This window comes from Benincasa hispida, chromosome 8 (genome assembly GCF_009727055.1).
Source record: "Benincasa hispida cultivar B227 chromosome 8, ASM972705v1, whole genome shotgun sequence".
NCBI lineage: Eukaryota > Viridiplantae > Streptophyta > Magnoliopsida > Cucurbitales > Cucurbitaceae > Benincasa > Benincasa hispida.
In genome coordinates this window covers 36,996,134-37,019,342 of record NC_052356.1, presented here as the reverse complement: position 1 = coordinate 37,019,342, position 23,209 = coordinate 36,996,134, and the positions used below count along the sequence as shown (strand labels likewise).

The 23,209-nt window shown below is 34.6% G+C and overlaps 1 protein-coding gene across 1 annotated transcript; it reads right to left on the bottom strand.

Annotated features, from left to right (window-relative positions):
* Positions 1-800: 800 nt before the first annotated feature.
* On the bottom strand, positions 801-3,105 carry LOC120083545 (major pollen allergen Ole e 10). Its single transcript, XM_039039342.1, has 4 exons — positions 2,915-3,105; positions 2,477-2,803; positions 1,155-1,185; positions 801-1,035 (listed from the first exon to the last, which is right to left on the bottom strand). The coding sequence occupies exons 1-4, from the start codon at positions 2,970-2,972 to the stop codon at positions 927-929; spliced, it is 525 nt and encodes a 174-aa protein (XP_038895270.1). The 5' UTR covers positions 2,973-3,105; the 3' UTR covers positions 801-926.
* Between the last annotated feature and the right edge of the window lie 20,104 nt (positions 3,106-23,209).

Below are 23,209 nucleotides of genomic sequence, written 5' to 3'. Positions count from 1 at the left end.
GATAAAAAATTTGAAAATAAGAGATTTCAATGAAAACTAAGCTGTATTTCATGTTTTCAAATACGTGTTTGGCTACAGATTCAAAAATTGAATTATAATTAAAATAATGGTTTAAAATGTATTTAATACTATATATTTCTAAATTATAAAACTAGTTATAATTATCCAATAATATTTAGTAGACAATAAATTATTATTAATTAATTCATAATATGATTTATATAATAATTATTTTATAATATTATATAATTTATAAAACATCACATCATACATATTATATTTTTATAAAATAAATGAGTTCTAATGTGATATATTATATTTCTAAATATTTTTTATTTTTATTTAATATAGCTCTATATTTTAAATTTAAAATTCAAAATCAAAACATAAAAATATTTTTTAGAATTTGTTCGGTTTAAATCACATGATTGAAAATAGATTTCAAAAATAGAATTTGGGTTGTCAACCAAATAAATATTTGTTGAACTCAATAAATCTGAAAAGATAAAATAAATTACAAATTCTTTACCAAACATACTCTAATTTTCTCTTTTATTCTTTCTTCTTCATATGAATGGGTACACCGTATGCAAATAATTATTTGCCTCCATCGCTAAGAAACAATTTTCTCTCTTAAAATGGATGAAAGAAAAACCCAAAATAAAAATAAAGGCAAAGATTAAACAAAAAGTAAGAATAAATTCAGAATAATCTTGAAAAATGAGGCAGAGAGATCAAACTAGATTCCTAAACCATCGACAAAGAGAAGAATAAAACTAAGAAAAAAAAAATCATAACAATTTACAAAATGCTAATTAATTAACTCATCCTTTTGTCTCCTTTCCTTCCATCCAACATAAAATCAGATTCACTTGGCTTTTGTCAATTAAAATTAATTAATTAAGCTTAAGCCAAAACCAAAATAATTATGAGCTTCCAAAATATAAATTTAGAAGCATGAAAACCCCACAAAGCAACTTCAGGCAGATATGGCTTGGACTGTTCTTGAATTTTGAAGGTGCCGAGCTTGTTGAACTGAGGGTCATTTTCCAAAAAAGAAAAACTCTTCAATGTTATTTTATGAATAATATTTAGTGAAGTTTGTTTTTTTGTTTTTTTTTTTTTAAAGAAATATTATATTATTATTGTCATACCTGGATGCTGAATAGTCACATTTCCCATAACCTGTAAAAAGAAGAAAAAAAAATGTAATGAGGAATGGTTTATTACATTTAAGTTTGAAAAAAAAAAAACATCCATTTTCAAACTTGATTTAAATATTGTTTTTATTTACGTCTATTTGATAACTATTTGCTTTATAAAAATTAAATATATAAATATCACTTTCATTTATTGATTACAAATTTATAATAAATAAAAGTAATAAGATGTCATGTCTAGACTTTAAATAAAATGATCTACTTATCACTTTTTTCTAAATTTTCAACTCAAAGCATAACTTACTAACAAAGACATCTCTAACTCCCATCAAAAGAAATAGATGATTCGAATCCTCTCATGAGAGGGTTCGATAGTCAATATTAAAAATTAATCAATATCTCTAATATATTTTGTAAATACCAACCAAACATTGAAAAAAAACACACACATTTATCTCAACACAAATACATATACTAATCACAGCATATGTAACTTACTTTCAAAAGTAAAAAATAAATTATTTTAAATGATTTTTTGTTTTATATAAATACTCATCAATATCAATATTTTCTCAATATATCCATAAAATAAAAAATATCCACATTGATATTTTAAGTCCTATTTATTAATCATTTTATTTTCGAATTTTGGCTTTTGAAAATTAAGAAATCCTCATTAGGCCTCTCCTATAAAGAAAGGAACACCCATTACACCTCCAGCCTTCTTTTCTTTGTATATTTTTTTTACTAATATTTTAAAAGATCAAGTCAAATTACAAAAAAAAAAAAAAAAAAAAATCCTGTTTTTTATTTTTAAAATTTACCAAGAACTCAATTTAGAAACATGAAAATCATTGTAAAAGTTAAACATAAGTTAGAGTTTTTGGTATCAACTTCTAAATGATTAAGGATAAACAAATGAATCTAACATTTTGCTTTATACAGTATCGTATTAAAGATGATCATATATATCGTAATCCAAGAAAATGACCATGTCTATCTCGCTATCCTCATTTTTCTCTTGGTTAGCTATGCTTTCACCATGAATATTGCAATAGAGTGGAGAAAAATGAAGACCTGGACATAACAATCGAGTTAGAGCTACTATAAACATAATCATTCCTAATGCAATACTATGAAAAAAAAAAAAAAACTAGGTGGAAAGTTAGATTTCATTTATAGTTTTAGAGACATCATTAATTATTTAAATTAAAAGGCCGAGAATGAATCGTTGTAAGTACAAAAATCTCCATAAGTCCCGATATTTGAGCCAACCTACATAATTCAAAGTTATTGAAGAGAGAGAGAGATTTTACTTGGGTTATTTTTGGTCAGAGTGGCACAACCACCAAAATTGCAAGCAATATCAGAGTTGCCATTTTGTTGATAATAGCTATTAAATGCATAAGAAGCATGAGACAGTAGCGTATCCGGTTGATAACAAGGCCCTCCCTTTTGAATGGCTCTACAATCCGCTTTCCCCAATCCACACGCCCAATCCAACGCATTCTGCAGATCAATCTGCGAAGCTCCAGCCTTTGCCACACACCACGAAGTCCCATCTAAAAACGTCGTGTTCCCTTCCGGCGGCGTCATTGCCGCCGTCGTCACCGCCATTCCCGCCTCCGCCGCTGTCCCTCCCCCTAACGAAAACCACAACACTTCAGTCAATATACAAAACAGAGGACTCTGTTTTCCTGGTTTTAGAATGTTAATGGCATAAAGATGAAGTTTTGGTAAGAAATAAAACATACCCAGAAAGAGATAATGTAGAAGGAGGAGGATCTCCAAAACCCAGATTTTTCTTTTCATTTTTATGGGGTTTTGTTTTGAGGAAAAGAAAAAATCTCTGTGGGTTGGAAGTTGGAGGGTGAAAATGGAGGAGGAAATGGGGTTATATAAATGAAAGGATTTTTGTTCTTTTGGGGGTGAAGAATAATTAGTTTCTTCAAATGAAATTTATCTTCTTTTTCTTTCTTTGTTTTCTTTTTATTTTAATGAATTTTTGATGGGATTTAACATTTATGCAGAATGTACGTTGTTGCAGAAGCTAAGCAGCTACTTTTTGATAGAACAACAGAGAGGGATTCCAAAAACTTTTCAATAGAGCTTTTTTGAGAAGCTGGTTTCGTTTTCTTTCCCTTGAAACAAAAATTAATTACAAATTTAATTTTATGTTTTAAAGCCACTTTTAGCCAAGTGAAAGGTACTTCATCAATGGTATTGTAAAAAGTGGAGTGTAGTTAATTAACGTGCACCCATTTCAAAATTTGTAATCAAATCCTATAATCTAATTGAAGAATAGAGAGTTGAAAATTACGTGAGATCTACTGTTTTTACCGTTGCAAATATTGTTACTTCAACCGTATAAAAATTATAAATTTGCCATATTTGTTGTTACATTTACCTTTAACGTTATTGTTATCTTTACCGTTACGGTTAAATGATAACAGTAAATATGGCCTAATTTCCATTTGATGCATGTTTTTTTAATAACTTCAATTTATCTAGTCAAATTTCATGGATAATCTTTGTTGTTAATAACTATTTAACATGTGGCAACCAACTATATGTATTAATTAGTTGAACTAGCTCACGTTTCCATCTTTTGTTTCATCTAAAAAAGTTACTCTTTTGAAGTCTCAAATTTTGTCCTTTCACAAAACTACTAATTATTTACTAGCAGAAAAGGGAAAGAAGGGGATATTATCTAATTTGGTTTCTTTTTTCTTTTATACATTAGGTATGAATTGTAACTGCTACTACAGTATTGTTGGCTAAATCTTTTAGGGGATGTTTGTTTCAAGGGTTGAGATAGTATTAGTTAAGCATCATAAGCTCAACCCTTTGGGGTATGGATTTTGAAAGTCTTGGCTTCCTAAATCATTTTCTCGTGGGTTTGAATAGTGTTTACTATTCATATCCATGGGTTACTTTTTTTTCTTTTCTAATTTAATCTAGGAAGTATGTCGGCCAACCTCCGGACACCACCTTCAATGACCACCGCGGCCAACTCCAGCAACCATCATCGACCAACCTCTGGCAACCACCTTCCCCCCTACACAGGCGAAATTCCAATTACCAACTCTATTGGCTACCCTCCGACTGCCACCTCCGGCGAGCTCCACCAACCAACCTGGAAAAATATTAATAAAAATACTCTTAGTATATAACAAACTAGACAAATTTGTATATAAAAACACTTTTAAGAAAGAATTGCAATACATGTATGTTTTTTTTTTTTAATTTTTTTTTATTTTAACGAGTTTTTATCAAAAGTGTTTAATTAAAAATGAATTTTTGAAAGATATTTTTTTTTAAATCATTCCAAACACGCTAATAGATTGCAATGGTATAGTTATATTTATTTAGGTTATATGTGTAGAACTATATATGTTTGAAAGCTCTAATTTAATTTAATAACATTTTAATTTTTTTTTGTTGGTCAATTTAACTAGCTCGAAGACTTAGAATCTTTTTCTAAACGTAAAGATTTAAAATGTTAAAACAATTAACGACCAAATACAAACTAAAACTCAAAATTATGATTTTTTATTCCTCAGATGTAATTTGATAAGAAAAAAGTATAGTTTTTCAATCATTGAATTTAATATTAAAATACTAGTTTATTTCAATTTTAATATTAAAATTAATAAAAAGTATAGTTTTTCAATCATTGAATTTAATATTAAAATACTAGTTATTTCAATTTTAAGTCAGCGTATTATGGTAAAAAAACCATCATTTTCAAATGAGTTAAAGTGACAAAAGTCTATGAAATTTTATTTCAAAATCTAGTAAGATTAAAATATCACATTATTAAAACAATAGATTAAATAAAATTCTAATTTTAGTGAAAATTTCTTTTTAATTTTTTTTAAAAAATATTCTTCTAATTTTTTTTAGTTTATTTTAAGCTTATCTATATTAAAATAATTAAGATGACATATTTAAACTAATCTAAAATCTAACCGGTGATTAAATACAAGAAAATATTTCACAAACTAGATATTTATAAATCCACACTTGGGCTACTTAAGCATGCACTCCAAACACAATTTTCTTAAACTCAGACTGTCTAAACCTCTTAGTCTAATCCCCTAGGCTTAACATTTCTAGGTTTAAGATTCAAAACTTGCACGTCAAACACCCCGTTTAGAGACAAAATATCTTGCAGCTTGTCCTGTGGCATGTAAGCACATTAGTTCGATCTATGCAGTTTCTATCGAAATATAATTTCGTTATATGTGGTTGCTGCTTTCTATATCCCTATTGAAGAAGATTTTCTTCCTTTCCGAAGTTATTCTCGTTGCAACTCATATATATTTGGTGGGTTGCTTTCTTTTAAGGTTAGTGTATTTGTCGTGTGAAAGTGTATTTTTAGTGAGAGTGTTATTGAAAAGAAAGTGTGTGAACCTCACTCTAAGGCTGTTGCCTAGAGCCATTGAGGTTGGCTGGAAGGGTGTTTAATTGAGTCATATATTTCTATGATGGAGTTTGAAACTGCTTTACGTTTAGAGATGTCTAAGCTTGTTTGGGTTGAAAGGATCTCAGATCTCACACTTGGGGGAGTTAGTAAGTTTGTTTGAGTTGTGTTTCAAATAAGACTTGGAAAGAATATTATAGTAGTAAAGAAGGAATCTCAAGCTTAGGAGGAGTCTAAGTTAAACACTAAGGACTTGGACTATACGTGAATCACTGTAGAAGGTTTCTAACAGTAAAGTATTTCTTATAATCTTAATTCTTTATTAGTGAATTTTTTTTTCCACTGAGCACATTGCTCCCCAAAGTAGTATTGAGTTACCACCTGATAGGGAGATGGACTTTACTATAGATTTGATACCAGGAACAACACCTATCTCATAGGCACCGTACAAGATGGCTACAGTTGAGCTAAAGGAATTGAAATCTCAACTGCAAGAATTAGTAGATAAGGACTATATCAGGCCCAGTGTGTCGTCACCTTGGACAACATCAGTTTTATTTGTGAAAAAGAAAGATGGCACACTCTGATTATGTATTGACTACAGGCAATTGAACAAGGTAACTATATGGAATAAGTTTTGTTACCTCGTATTGATGACCCATTTGATCAGCTGAAGAGAGCAATAGTGTTTTCAAAGATTGATCTGAGATTAGGCTATCGCCAGTTGAAGGTCAGGGAATCAGATACCCCTAAGATAGCGTTTCGAACCAGATATGGGCATTATGATTTTCGGTTATACCATTCAGCCTAACTAATGCTTGAGCAATATTTATGGATTTGATGAACAGGATATTTCATCCATACTTAGATCAGTTTTTGATTGTTTTCATAGATGATATCTTGGTGTATTCAGGTAACAAAGGGGAACATACAGAACATTTGAGGATAGTATTGTAAACACTACATGAGAAACAATTATATGCTAAGTTCGGCAAATGTGAATTCTGGTTAGATTAGGTAGTATTTCTAGGACACGTAGTGTCTGCAGCAGGAGTTAGTGTTGATCCTCAGAAGATTGAGCCTGTGATCAGGTGGGAACGACCTATCTCAGCAACAGAGATACATAGTTTCCTTGGCTTGGGTTACTATAGGAGGTTTGTGGAGGGTTTCTAAAAAATAGCCCTTCCATTGACCAATTTGACTAGAAAGGATGCTAAATTTGAATGGAAAGATAACTGTGAATGGAGTTTCCAGGATTTGACGCAAAGATTGATAACTGTGCCAATCTTAACTCTTCTAGTGCTAGGGAAAGAATTTGAAATCTATTGAGACGCATCCAGACAAGGATTGGGGTGTGTGTTGATGCAAGATGGTAAAGTTATAGCTTATGCTTCCAGGCAGCTAAAGAAACATGAAGGTAATTATTCTACTCATGATCTGAAATTCGCAGCTGTTGTGCTAGCATTAAAGATATGGAGGTATTACTTGTATGGTGAGAAGTGTCATATCTTCACAGATCATAAGAATTTGAAATATATCTTTGATCAGAAGGAGTTAAATCTGAGACAGAGACGATGGATGAAGTTAATAAAAGATTATAATTGTACTATTGACTACCATCCAAGTAAAGCTAATGTAGTAGTCGATGCTTTGAGCAGAAAGTCAAGTGTTTTAGAGATATGTTGAATTCTTTAAGGGGAAGGTTACTACGAGAATTCAAAGGAGCTAATGCAGCTCGGATAGTATGTCATTTGGGAGAAATGATAGCTCATTTCTAGGTTAGACCTACATTAGTTGATGATATCATCAGGGCTCAAATGACAGATGATAATCTCGGTAAGTTGATTGAAGAAATTAAATAATAGTAGGGGTCGGATTTTATGTTAAGACAGGACGGAGCATTGCAGAAGAATAGCGGTGATCATCGGCCGGTCGGGGTCGGTTTTCCAACCAGACCGATGCCGAACCGACCAGAATCGATTTTGAATCTGACAAACCGGTCCCGACCGTCGACTGAGCAGAAACACGACCGACCAACAGTTGGTCGGTCGGTCGATTTGGTCAATTTTTTTCAATTATATTTATTTATTAAAATTCTAAGAAAAATTGCTATATTTAATAGTTAGTACTATATAGTATTTTCTATTAGGTAAAAGTTATATTTAGTTATAAATCATTATTGTTCTAAATAGCAAATTTTTAATACAAATAAAAAATCAACTATTTGTTAACTTCCTTTTTCTTTCTTATCAATCTTGTTTAGTTTTCTTTCTTAATTTGTGATTGTAATTCAAAATTCAAGATACTATTTCACATTTTAATATTTATGGAATAGAGGTATTAAAAATAAAATATTGATATGATTTGATTTGACAACCCTTAATATTTAACAATTAACACGTCCATTGTTTGGGAATGTGTTTGTTTCGCTTAATTGCTTAAAGAAGCACATAACACATATTACATATATATTTGAAAACAAAACTAGTATGAGAGTCGAGAGTGTACGTCACAAATAGAAATGTCATATGACACATACAATCAAATTAGAAATTACAACATAAAGTCAAATACAACCAAATTACAATAAAACACAAATAGTAGTATGTCACAATTGTCAAATAGAACCAAAATCAAATGATAAATGATTAATCGATAACTGATAACTTTGCAAAATCTGGAAGGTCTTGAATATCTTTTTCATTGTTCATGACCGCTTTGAATCCTATATAATTAAGATTAAGAAGAGAAAGACAACCTCATTAAGATTTTAAACTAACAAGTTACAACTACAAAATACAAATGAATAAAGTTTAAATTTAAACAATTGGATAAATATCTTCTTTAGATAATAAAGCTTCTTCCATGTCATGCTAAACTTCAAGATCTATTGGACCAGAATTTAACCAATTTTGAGTACAAATGAGAGCCTCCACTGTTTTTGCAGCCAATGAACAACGTGATGAATCAACAACATGTCCTCTTGTACTAAAAGTCGACTCAGACGCTACAGTAGATACTGGAATTGCCAAAATATCTCTAGCCATACGACTAAGAATCTCAAACCGATGACTGTTCATCTTCCACCATTGAAGTATGTCAAAATCACCTTCATTATTAACATTGGCTTCCAACAAATAAATATCAATCTCTGAACTCTGTATGAAAGATGTAGTTTCATCGCCTTCAAAATCAATATCAATTGTATCATAGACAAAGTCTTCACCCACCTTTTTAGTTGGATCACAATCAATCATGGTCTCTGAGGCTGAGACAATTGGTGTATTGGTAGTAGTAGTACTCCCACCCAGAGTAGTACTGTACTTATGAAAGAGACTCTACAATATTGCTTTACTACATTTCCCATAGATTTGGCAACCTCTAGCCTAAAAATTTTTTAAGGTAAGAAGATACAAACCTTAGCTTTTTTTGAGGATCTAGCACAATAGCAACATACAACAATAGATCTTTTTTTTTAATATATCCCCCAATACTTCTCAAATTTGGCCTTCATGTTATTGGCCATTCCAATTAACATTGCATTTGCACTACCAACATTTAAACGTATACAATTCTGAAGCACTGTAATCAAATGAAAAACCATATTCGAAGTGGTGTACAAAGAGCTTGAAATTTTCAACATCACATCATAATAGACTTTTCAAAACCTAATCAACATCTTAGCATTTGTCCAATCTTCCTTACTTGGTGAAAATCGTATCTATAAGAAGCATCTTCATCTTCTAAGCTATTAAAAGCCTTTTCAAACTTCATAGCTGCCTTAAGCATCAAATATGTAGAGTTCCATCTAGTGGGAATATCAAGACACACATAATTCTTACAAGAAATTTTTTCAATTTCAATGCACTTTTTAAATTTCAAAAACCGTGCAGGAGAAGATCTTATAAATCGTACAGCATATCTAATCCTTTCAATGCAGTCATTCTGTTCCTTTACATACTTTGAGCACAACAACGAACATGCAGAAATTCTCCACGAAACAATAATCCATTATTGAATCTTTTCAGAAGATAAGCAATGGCAGTGTCATTCGAACTTGCATTATCAACTGTCAAAGTCATTACCTTTTCAATGCCTCAATCCTTCAAATTTTTTTTAATGGTTTTACCAATAGTATCACCTTTATGATTCTCAATTGGACAAAAACTAAGTATCATTTTATGTAATCTCCAATCAGAATATATGAAATGGGCAATTAATACCATGTAATTTATATTTTGTTCCAATATCCAACAATCCGTAGTGACAGAAATTCTATACTTCTTATTCACAAACATGTCTTTCAAACGTTTTTTCTCATTAACATACAACTTAAGCACATCTCTAGCCACAGTAAACCGAGATGGAAAAACAAATCTAGGTTGACTTGCACATGTTAATCTATCGACAAATTTCTTAAATCCTTTAGCCTCCACAAACTTGAATGGTAATTCGTCAACAATTACCATTTCAATGAACGCTTCCCGAAAACTCTCTAAACAATATGACTCACATACAAGTTGTGACGTATTATCCCCAATATTGTCTTTGTCTTTAGTTTTGAAAGCTAATGTCATTTGGGTTGGATCTCTCTTTTTCTGGTAAGGGTATATTTTACAATTTTCCAAATGATTCTTCATAGTCCTAGTACCATTACATTTAGAATGACATGCAAGACAACTCCACAGTACTTATATTGAGTACGAGGGTCTTTAGGATCACCTTTTAACCTCTCAAAATGATCTCAAACCATGAATTTTTTCACCTTCTTTTTAGTGGATTTGGAACATTTGATGTCTCATTTGCTAAATCAACATCAATGATATTTGTATTAGCATCCGTTTCTGTATCTCGTTCATTTTTTGAAATATCAGTTGCAGTTCCATCAAACCCCATATCCGCTGAATCCATTTAGTTGAGCCACACCATGTCAGACTTCAGTATCACACAATTCACAAAAACTCAAAGTATTTCAGCCTTACAAAAACTCAAGTCTCAAAGTATTTACAAAAACTCAGATACCCATACCCTTATCACCTTATGCATGAAACCTGAGCAAATAAGGAATCCGTGCCAGAACACACAATACCTCTAAGTCTATACAAATAGTCTAAGCTCAAATAACTAGCTTAAACATAAAGAACAACTAATGAATGCAGCTTACTAAGCTTAGAGCACAGAAATTACAAACCAAGGATGTATATAAAACTAAGCTTTGTTTTCAATGATTAATAAAATAAAAGAGTACCATTCAAATGATGTATATAAAACTCTGATTCAATTGTAGATTGAATAGGATGACAGGAGCCACTTTATAACAAGCAAATAATTTTATGATTTTATGATATGGATGAGCCACTTTATCTTAATTTATCCTCATATTCTCTCATATTATATATATATATATATAAATTTAAGAGGATATAATTATTTACTAATTAAAATATCTAATTTTCAATCTAATGAGTGATGACTTAAGAGTAGAATCAACGACTTGAGTATTTTCAATCGTCTTAAGTTCAGATATATACTTGAATAATGGAGAAGCATTGAAGAATTCTTGTAGACAAATAGCCAGAGAAACAATAACATATCTAAGTTTCAAACAATATTCAATTTTCTCCAACACCAATAGAAATAAAATTTTACATATAAATAACTCATTTTTTTTTATTTGAATGTTAAAATCAGATGTGCACTATGCATTGTAAGAATAAAGATTGAATGGAATGGATACGAACTTGCAGGCTACTCAACGACTGACTTAACGTTTGAATGGAAGGAAGAATGAAGAATGAAGAAGATCAGCGACGACTGGAATGGACCTGCAAGCTGCAACTGCAACGATCGACTGGCGCTAGAATGGAAGAACGAAGAAGATCGGCTGGAACTAAGAAGAAGAACGAAGAAGAATGCAACGAAGAAGATGGCTGGCTGGCGCTGCCACGCTGGAATGGAAGATCGAAGAAGAACAAAAACAAACCCTAACCATTTTTTTAAATGACATTTTTTTACATGCATAATAAATTATTTTTTTTAAATAATAAATTGATCAGGTCGGGTAAATAACTCGCTCCGACTGCCATTCAAATTGGTTTTAAAAATCGTAAATTGACACCAACTGCTTTCATCCGATTTTCGACTGTCTGACTCCATTTCGGCTAGTTTGGGTCGGTCGTATCGGTTTTTCGATCTAACATGCTCACCTGTACTGAAGAATAACAGATTATGTGTTCCTAACAATAAGCTGTTGAAAAATTCCGTGTTAGAAGAGGATCATGAGTCAGCCTATGCTATGCATCTAGGTAGCACCAAGATGTACATGACCTTAAAGAACTCTTATTGGTGGTCGGGAGTGAAGAAAGACATGGCCCTTTATGTAGATAGTGAAAGAACTCTTACCAAAAAGTACCTCTGAGTGGAAGTAAGATCGTTCCAAACTCATTGTGACAGAAATCTCGCTGTCATCAAACGAACTACACCTCTCACTCTCGCTGAGATCGCCCAAACCAGTCGTCCACCAAATCACTATCGTCTACCTAGGAACAGACTCCTCCCAAACACGGCAGCAAAGAAGACACCACCACTTGGAACCGTCGGTATTCTCGGAGTGAGAATCCAGGAGGTGTGGGCTTTGTTGGATTTGGTAGAGGGAAGAAGGAAGAGACGATCATTTACCACGACCAAGCAAGTGAGAGATATCGGGTGTCTATCATATAGACAATGCTTGATCATTTAGGTAGAGGTACAAAATCGTTTGTAAAAGAGGCGAGATCGTTTAGTAAATGCTCGGGCATGCAATCGTGTAGAAAGAGTTAGATGATCATTTAGTAAATCCTATGCGACCGTTTAGTAAACCGCGCGCGTGATACGATTGTTTAGAAATTTTAAGCTGTCGTGTATGCTCTCAGTTTGCTATACGATCAACAGTATATACAACTCGGTGAGCGAATATCTGATTCATTGCAAAATGAAAACCATTTTCATTTTATCCTTTAATTACGAAAACTGAATGCAACCTCCCACTAACTCATTCAGTTACGGAGAAAAAATGGCACAATTATCCCATAATTGTTAAATTAAAAAATAAATATAATCATATTATATTTATAACCTATGGTTTAATATCACATCATATGAAATACCTTAACCATAGTCATTTTCTCCTCCACTATATATAAATCATATTTATATCCATTCCCTCCAATTAATATATCTTATACATCATATCAACTATATCATATATAATTGACCAGTTCAATCATATCATATACAATCGAACTCCCTCTTGTCAATTTGAATACTTCAAACTGACCCAAAAACTGATTCTCAACTTGAATCCATTGAGCTACCAAGGGTACCTTATGAACCTATGGCTCAAAGCTCCAACGGTACGTGAATAGCTAACTAAACTCTTTAGCCACGAGATCCACCATCAGTTAACTGCCAGACATTTCACTAAAGACCAACAACTACACTCTTCTTACCACAGATATATTTCTGTGTCCATCGGATATAACCAATCAACAGTACGATAACCCTTCACAGATACTCGTTAGTACAGTTGGGCCAATTTATCGTTTTGCCCTTGTAGTTACATCTAACTCCTTAAGTAGCACTGATCCCTCTAATGAACAATACAACATAGTCTTACTATGTATGGACACCTCTTGGGCCATGAGAAGGTGTGTGGCGCCACATCATTCAAGCTTTGGAATCAACCTTTAAGAGAACAATCAATCTACTTACCCCTACTTCGGGGAAGGAGTGAAGTCCATCTTATGTAGCTGAGTTCCTAGCTCCCAAATCAGATGAATCCCCAAAATGGTAGGTTTGAGTCGGCGATCAGGCCACTCGCACCCACGCAAATCAAAGGACCGCCCTTAAAGATAGGAGTTCCCAACTCACTTAGAATTTAGGTCTCTGTCATGAACGACGTTATATAATGAGACAATAACACTTCGTGATTCGGTCTTATACAAACTCCTTTGTATAGGACACCCCTGCTCGCATGTCTCCACATGAATAATCAGGATCAGACCATCTATAGCAAGTCATAACACTTATAATTATTCTACAAAGCGGGCCGCATCCGTAGCGTTACCAGGATAAGGTTTCCCTCCTATATCCATATACTATAGACCATTTTTGGTTATCACTTAAAACATGATCCACTTGTATGTCTCCACATACATGCTTAAGTTACAAATGACAACCAGAGATCTTAGTTTATTAGTTTGTGGTAAAGCAATTAAAACATCCAATGTTCCATAGACAAAAGTGAAGAAAATATCATATATTATCACATCACAAGCGTTTGTTCAAAACTGTGTTTACAAACTACAGAACCCAACGACAGTTTAGGGCATCATCCCCAAAATCTCCTAAAGCAAATGAGGTGTACAAATGTTGACTAAAATTTAAAATTCGGTAATTTTGTATATATTTCACCAACAACTTGTGAGGTTGTTGACGTATGCGCTTTGCGATAATGATAATTGAGATACTATGTTCTAAATAATGTATACGGTGATGCTTAGATGCTTTCGCAGTATGCGTTCGTGTAGTGTGCGCGTGTCACAAGTTTTCTTACACTGGAACCAAGTATAATTCCAATGCACGTTTCTTAGAGTGATCTGAGGTCGAACATGGGGATTGTAGTGATTAATGCGATACTGATGTGATATATGCGACCAGGAAACAAAAAGAATAACGAATTGGATTTAAAAAGCAAAATGCGATAATCAGTAAAATGCGATGATAAATAAAGTTCGATAATAAAATGTGGCGATAAATAAATTTCGGTGATAAAATAAGATGCGGTAATAAAGTAGAATGCAGTAACAAATAAATGAATAAACAATTAAATATACAAATTGAGGACTGGCTGTGAAGATGTACAAGTATCTGATGAATGCGTTGGTAAGTCTTGTGAAATGTGTCAGAAAGAGAATGAGTTAAGGGAAAGGACATCGCAAGTTCGTCAATCCTGTTGAAGATACAACTAAGGTTCCGCTTTCCCTTGGCTTACACCTTTCAGTGATCAGTCGCGTTCCCATATGTCTATGGTGAAACAGGGATGAACATGGTGAACGCAAGGTTGTTTCCATCTCTGGAAATACTTCTCGCTTTAGTTAACACATTCTTCCAACCTTCTTTCGAGAGGCGGAATAACATCTTCACTTCTGCTGTCACAGGTGAAGATGTCGTCGAGCATGCGTTAGCTAAACTTAGGTGATTTCTTCAACAAGAATTAACTCACTCGCTTAATCCTTCCCCCTTACCCTGGAGATTAGTTACACATGGTGAAGGAATGGATGATGAATGTATGGTGAAGAACAGAGAAATGATAATGAATACGATAATGGTATTAAAATCTAAAGATAAGCGTTTGTTACAGATAATAAATGAAAGATTAGAGATGAACACAGTAGATGAATAGAAAGTTAGAATAAAATATGGAAAGCATGTTAATATCTTGACACGGATCCCAATCGGAGACGATTTACTTGCCGACGTGTGGGAGGAATGTAGTGGAGAACTTCCTTCTCAAGCTTGTTTTTCAGGTAGAAGTGACCTTTGCACAGAGCTTATTCTTCGGGAATGGGATTGAATTGCTTGCTCCAGAGACTTACCTTTCAGTTTTGTCTTATCTTTCTCCTCAGATTTTCTCTAAGTTGTCTCTTCAGACCAACCTCCTCTCTTTGAATTTGATGAAGCTATTTATAGACCTTGGCACCTTCTGTATTAGTGGTCTCACTCTGAAAAGCTGATTTTTCCTACCATGGCTTTGTGAAAACGTCCGCTCTGCTCCATATTTAATTTGTCAGAATCATACAACAGAATAGCTGTACAATTTCAGAAGTCCTTGCGAATGCGTCGTTCTTTTCATCTACGCATGATCGCCGCATGCGGTGTAATTGCTTGATCCTTTTATCGATTGCCGCATGTGGTTCAAATGCATTGATTGTTTGCGTCCATGATCGATCGTCGCATGCGCTGCAATTGCGTTGTTTATTTTCGTTCTCGATTGACCGCCGCATTCAATGTGAATGCGTTGTTCATTTTTTTGTCCTCGAGCGATTGTCGCATGCGGTGACTTATTTCCTGCAAAACAAAGACTTGGACATTCCATTTTGCCATCACAATGGGGTTAGCGGGTGTGCTTATGACACTTTACAACTTTTGTATTTCTAAGCCAATTTCTATACGGTCGATGCAACTTTCCTTCTTTTTGCTGCATAATCTAAATAAAACGGTATAAATAACTTGTATTTTTACAAGTTATCAACAAACAACTAGTACAAAACAATAAACTAGGGCACTAAGGCCCAATACAAAATATCTCCCACTTGCCGTAGTCCAGCCGCAGGCGGTCCCATAGACCCATGCTCTGAAGGTGACCTTGAAAAACTTTAGCCCTGAGAGCCTTCGTAAAAGGGTCAACAATGTTGTGCTCTGAAGCGATTTTCGTGACTATCACGTCCCCTTGATGCACTATCTCGCAGGTAAGATGATACTTTCGCTTTATATGTTTGCCGCGCTTGTGACTCATGAGCTCCCTAGAGTTCGCCACAACACCACTATTGTCACAATAGACGGTGATGGGCCTAGACATGTCTGGAACAACTTCCAGATCTTCAGGAGCTTTCTGAGCCATACAACTTCCTTAGCAGCTTCACAAGCCGCTACATACTCGGCCTCCATTGTGGAGTCGGCGATGCACCCCTGCTTAGTGCTTTGCTACGCTACTGCTTCTCCGTTAAGAGTAAAAATTGACCCTAAAATGGACTTTCTAGAGTCCTTATCTGTCTGAAAGTTAGAATTTGTATATCTAGTAAGGATCAAATCCCTAGTTCTGTACACAAGCATGTAGTCCCTCGTTCTCTGAAGATACTTGAGGATGTTCTTAACTCCGGTCCAGTGACCCTGGCCTAGGTTAGACTGATACCTACTGGCTATTCCCACAACATAGCAGATGTTTGGTCTAGTATAGAACATCGCATACATTAAACCGCCAATGACAGATGCATATGGGACCCGTCTCATCTCCCCAACCTCTTGAGGCATCTTAGGACACATTTCCTTAGACAAAGTAACTCCATGCCTGAACGGCAATAGGCCCCTTTTGAAGTTCTGCATCGAGTACTTGAGCAATATCTGGTCAATGTACGATGCCTAAGACAGCGCTATCACTTTGTTCTTCTAATCCCGAAATATCTGTATACCAAGAACAAACTGAGCCTCTCCCAAATCTTTCATTTGGAATTGGGACGTTAGCCAGTTCTTAACTGTAGACAGTAGTCCTACATCATTCCCAATGAGTAGGATATTGTGTACATACAACACTAAGAAAACTACTGAAGCGTTAATGATTTTCTTATAGACAGAAGGCTCATCAACATTTTGGTCAAAGCCGTACAATTTGATCGCAGTATCAAATTAAATGTTCCACGATCGAGACGCCTATTTCAACCCATAAATGGACTGATTCAGTTTGCAAACTTTTTGCTTTTGACCTTGGGTTATGAATCCCTCGAGTTGTACCATATAAATGGTCTCCTTAAGATTGCCATTTAGAAAGGTAGTCTTGACGTCCATTTGACAAATCTCATAATCATAACAAGTGGTAATAAACAGGAGGATGCGAATCGACTTCAACATGGAAACAGGCGAGAAAGTCTCCTCATAGTCGACTCCCTCCACCTGGGTATAACCTTTTGCCTCAAGTCGAGCCTTGAAGGTTTGCACCTTCCTATCGGCACCCCGTTTTCGCTTGTAGATCCATTTGCACCTATAGGTATTGCCCCATTAGGCTGATCTACAAGATCCCATACTGAGTTAAAGTACATCGACTCCATCTCGAGATCCATGGCTTAGACCCATTCATCCCGGTCAACATCCTTCATTGCCTTCTAATAAGACAACGGATCCTCAACATCGCCATCGGCTACCATAGCTAGGATTTTCGTGAAATCCAGATAGAGAACAAGTGGGTTTGCAACTCTCCCACAACGTTGAAGTTCCCTCAACTTTTGAGGTGGAGCCGACCTAACAGATGAACTATCATCAACAACTTTTGCTGATGAAGTAGACCCTTCAACAACTCTTTTTGAAGTTTCAATAGTTTCGTTGGAAAGCTCACGTAACATGATCTTATTACGTGGATTGTGCTCCTTAATCTGATCCTCTTCTAATAATGTAGCGTTCGTAAACACAAATGTTGAGTTTTATGTCCTAAAACTCGCTGTTTGTAAAAAGATAAACATTTTCTATAGTCAATAAACTTATTATTGATTTTATAAATGGTATACATAAAAGTCTAAATCTAATAAACTAAGACCCATAACTATTACATGAGTACTTGAACTTTATGTGGAGACATAAAAGTGGATCAGGTTCGAGTAAATAATCAAAATGATCTATAGTATATGAATAAGGTTGGGTGCCTTATTCTGATAACACTATAAGATGCAGCCTACTTAGTAATTGTTACAAAGAGTTGTAAAGTGCTACAAATGAAGTGATCCTAATTCGTACTTGTTATGACATGAGGAGTGGGGGCATCTTATGCAATGATTTTGCATAAGATAGGACTAAGAAATAAGTCACTCTTACTTTATACCGTTGTTTACTATAAAAGATTGACTATTTCACCTAGATGACCTAGGTAACTCGATCTTAATCCTGAGCTAACTATGAACTCCTGTTTATTCGAGATTATCCTTAGATTTGCATAGGTGAGGGTTGACTCAACAGCACCGACTCAATAAGTCTCCCATTTTAGGGGTAAGACAGAATAGATAGCTGGGGACATATGTTGCAAGACGGAATTCACGCCTACTCGATTTAGGGATAGGAGAAAGGTTGTTCTCTCAAGTTCTGAATCCAGGTCTTGAGCAAGAGGCCCCACCCTCTCACTGGGTAGAGAGAATTTTGGTTTAGTGACTGGATAACAAACCAGTTGTTAACTAGAGAATCAATAGGAACTTAAGGAACAAGACGTAATCTCGGAGGTAAAACAGACTTTTGACCAAGTCGTTATTATGAACAACCTATGAAGGGTCGACTTACTAATTATGGTTAAATCATGTGGACATAGTACATCTACAGTGAGGGGAGTGCAACTATGGGGTTTAGTGGAGTGACCCATTAGTTAACGAATGAGGGTTAATTTGGTCTAATGAGTTTAGCCAATTAATCTCGGATCATTGGAGCCCATGATCTATTGGTCCGCGAGGTCCCCCTACTAGCTCGTAAATGGATTAGCTTTAGAGTAGCGTGATAAGTTAATTTGAAATGTTCAAATTAGAATTAAAGGAATTAGTAATTATATGAAATATAATTATACGTTTAATTTTAAGAATTAAACGAAATAGGAGAATTAATATTTAAATACGCTTTAAATATATAAAGGTGGATTTGTGTAAAAATTAATTTAATATTTGATATTAAATTAATTAGAATTATTTAAATTGTTTAAATAATTATTTATTCATTTTATTAGAAAAATTAATTTGTTAAAATTAATAATATTTTTAATTTTTTGATTTTCTAAATCAAATTGATTTTGAAAATCCAAAGTTGAAATTTAAAAAGCACAAAATGGAATTGTGGATTTTTCCATTATCATCTTCAACTTGCTCACATAGAACCCACTCTATTTGGCTTCAATAACTTCAAGCATGAGCTGCATCTCATGCAGCCATCTTCTTTGCATGATAGCCTACAATATATTAAGAATATTGTAATGGAGTTGAGGCATGCAAAAATAGAATTTTTGCTGAAAAATTCGTGTGGAAGGCATTCTTCAAGTGAGTTGTTGTAGTGAGCTCTTCTCCAAGTTTCTAAGTTCCAAGAGAATAGTGAGGAAGATTTTGAGGTGGTGTACGGTAAGATTTGGAGAAGTTTGCAGCTGAGAATCAAGATTGAAGAAGTTCTACAAAGATATGACTTGAAACCTTCTCGTTTTAGTTTGAGCATGCTTTAATTACTGCCAAAATTAATGATAGAGTGCTTATTGATCCTTGTTTCTTTTGCTGTTGCTGATACATTCCAACAATTGGTATCAGAGCATCATATAAGCATTCAATTTCATTTTATTTTTGTATAGTGGGTGTTTTTCATGAGTTATATGAACATGGTGAACTGATATGGTTTTCTGAGTTTTGGCATTTAATTTCTCTTTGATTTCTTGATTAAATTGTAATTGGCTCTTGATTGATGAGTTTATATGTGTTCTCAAGAGTCTGTAATTTATTTGGAGTCATTAGAGTTGAAATTAAAATGTAATTGAATAAAAAAGTGATAAAGGCCGAGCTGCAGATTCCAGTTCTTCAGCCTCTGCACGAATCTGGGCGTTGAAGTGTTACGTGCTAGACGATTGTGTAGCTACGGGAACTAAATGATGAGAAGAGGTGCTATACGATAGCACTTCATGATCATGTAGCTTTGTGTGCACGCTGAACGATGTGTAGAGTAGCTATACGATAACATTACACGATCGTGTTACTTCGCGCGGGCACTAAACGATGAGAAGAGGAGCTATTAAGTCGGTGATCTGGCCAGTCTCACCCATACAAATCAAAGGACCACCTTATAGGCAAAAGTTCACAACTCACTTAGGATTCAGGTCATGTTACCTATGGTCATTGATGCGATGCGCAAGCGTATGCAATCGAAGTAATAAATCCCAAATAGGGTATCGTCCTTAGGGACTAGCGTGAGCGAAATTTTCCTAAAAATAACCATCACAATTCTTTGTTTATTTTGGTCAAGCAATCCAAAAAATGAATTTTATCTATAACTATGACTAATGAAAACTCAATCACACATGCAAGAACAAATTCAGAGTAAAAAGATTCCAGGGTGTTGCTTCATTTAGGGAATAAAGTGAATATGACATGCAATTGATTGAAATTGATAGATTGAGGCTAGAAGTTCTAAAATCAGGAAATCCTCTCTTGAGCTCAAACCCTCCTAATTACTATCCATCGACATGAATCTTTTCTATCGCTTGAATAGTTACAACATTAAGATCCTTTAGTCGCACCCCTTCTTGTTCTAAATTCATTCTCATGCAATTTCAAATAAAAATTTAAAATATTGGGTCCAACGAATTAAACTCTCTCGAGACATCTAATTAACTTAGGTTCATTCAATTAATGTCCAGTTAATCAAAAGCATTAAATACAAATAATTTAGAAATCCCTGCAAAATCAATCAACTGTAAATTCAGTATTCAAAGTAACATTCCCTAAAATCCACAAACACCCTATAATAATAAAGTTTAGCCACACATGATTTCGATAACAAAATTTCACAAATAATCAATCATTAAAGTGAAAAGGAAATTAACGTAGAAGAATGATCTCCCTTCAGTAGGTCCAAATCCCAATCACGACCTTCTTGACTCTCACCACGAATCTCGTGTTGTTCTTCAACAAAATAGCATAATCACGATCAATCTTCCCATCACGAACAACCGAGAGACGATCTTGGATCAACTCTTAACTGAAATCTCGAGTCTTCCACCAAAAACGATCAGAATTGTTGTAATCCGACTCTTGTATGGACTAAAATCAGCTCTGCCTCATTCTCCCCTTTGGGGGCGCAACACTGCTATTTATAATATGCTCGCAGTGTTGCAATGCTGAAAACTAGTGTTGCAACGTTGGCGTCATGCCAGCCGCACGTAGAAGTCGTAGCATTGCAACGCTATAAAGAGTGTTGCAATGCTGCCCTGTTCCAAATTGCTCTCGGGTCTTCAACATCAAGGAGCAGCGTTGCAACGCTCGGCCAACGTTGGCTTCTTCTAATTGCTTTCCAAACCTGTCTCTTTTCTTGATTTTGGGTCCTTGATTTCTTCCTAATTCCATAGTCAAACTGTAATTGCTCAAAATTGGAGTTTTGCTGCGGGTTTTTGCTCATTTTTGCACAACTGCTCCTGATGCTTGGCTTCCTGAAATCACTCAATAAACTATATCAAACAAAACAAAAACTAGCAATAGTAGCTATAAGTTTGAAGGTAATAAAAGCATCTTTTAGATGCTTTTCACCACCCCAAACTTAAAAATTTGCTAGTCCTGAGCAAAGAAAAGAAAGAAACACAAAGTAAGATGAATTATGAATACTGAAATGAAAAGATTCTAGGCATACATTCTCTTATTCAAAGAAATACGAAGGCAATAAATATGATATAGAAACCTCACATATACATGCGCACAAGTTTTTTACAAACGACTTCACACTTGGAGCTTTGAGGAGAATAAGGAGAGGTTTGAGGCGGAAGAACTCAGAAAAGCTAGCTTGCCCCTAGATCGACATAAAAGGGAGTTTATTACGGATACCAACTCTTTTTTTGATACTAATCCTCCCTAGTAGGCAATTACACATTCCCTCGGCCTCTGATTACAGTTGAAGTGCCATTGCCCATATATGAAGAACCTAGTTGTAGGGCACAAGGGGATCTTGAATCAATTCCCTCTTTTCCAGTATTTAGACAAGCGGTTCGAGTCAAGTGCCAGTTACAGAACTAATTGTTGGCAACATGGCAAATTTCATTGAGAGGAATCAGTAAAGAAAAGAAAAACGAACATCTTACAACAAAACATTCATATTTGAAAATATTTCTCAAAAGAAGTCAAGCCAAAACACGGTGTCGAAGCTCTCCTGTTATATGGCTCCGTCCCGGTCATCAGGACCTTCCCTTTCCTTTGACCAACGGGTCCTCGAACCAACCTGTCCTCCCTTTCTATTCCTTATTCAAACGTTTTTCCCCCTCATTTTTAGCTGCTCGTTTAGTTTGAAATCTGTGCATACTCCGTGAATCACTCTATGCATTCCTTCCCTTCGTTAACAGCTTCTCAACATACACAACATTCATCCATAGAAAAATTCATATACATCCTAATCATTGAGAGTTTCTAAAGCCAAAACTTTTTATCCTCTATCTGTATGTGTGACTTCTCTTTTAATTCAAAACTCAACAACTGACTTAAGGTTCAATTAAGCTTAATCAGTTTTCCCCTTAATCTAGCTGAAGCACCAATCAATAGTCATTACCACACTCAAGGAAGTAATATGTCCACCAAGATGCCTGTAATACTCATTTTGATGGGATCCCAACTTGCATCATTTTACCTAGGGGCACTAGCTTTCACACATTCACTGCAGGGAACCATATATAGTCAATTCTGAGGTGTCCTAACTGATCACAGCAAAGGTAACTCTTCTTACCCCCATCCATGCATACATATTACAAGTTTAATTAAGAGAACGATATTTCAAGCACATGAGTGTACACTCTACTTATTATTATTTTTTTCAGGGCACTAATAATATTCTTTTCTTTCCTCTTAGTCTAACATTAATAACCATCATGCAAGACACTTTCTAACCAGTGGGGCCTTTCGAGGTGACAACCAAATTGACTTAAATTAAAGCTTTGTTCTGTTAGAGGTTCTAAATTAAAGTGGTTTGTGCTCAAGATACAGAGGATACAAAGAGAGATTCAGATCAAAGAACACTCAAGAAAGAAGTATGTTATCCAATTTCTACTTCAAAGTATGGCATACATCATGAGTGACTCATCGACCATCATCGTAAAAGAAAGCAACCAAAG

Coding starts and splice junctions, on each gene's coding strand:
- LOC120083545 (XM_039039342.1), bottom strand. CDS start 2,972: ATGAAAAGAAAAATCTGGGTTTTGGAGATCCTCCTCCTTCTACATTAT. Junction 2,804..2,914: donor TCTACATTATCTCTTTCTGG/GTATGTTTTATT, acceptor GGTTTTCGTTAG/GGGGAGGGACAGCGGCGGAG. Junction 1,186..2,476: donor TCTGACCAAAAATAACCCAA/GTAAAATCTCTC, acceptor TTCTTTTTACAG/GTTATGGGAAATGTGACTAT.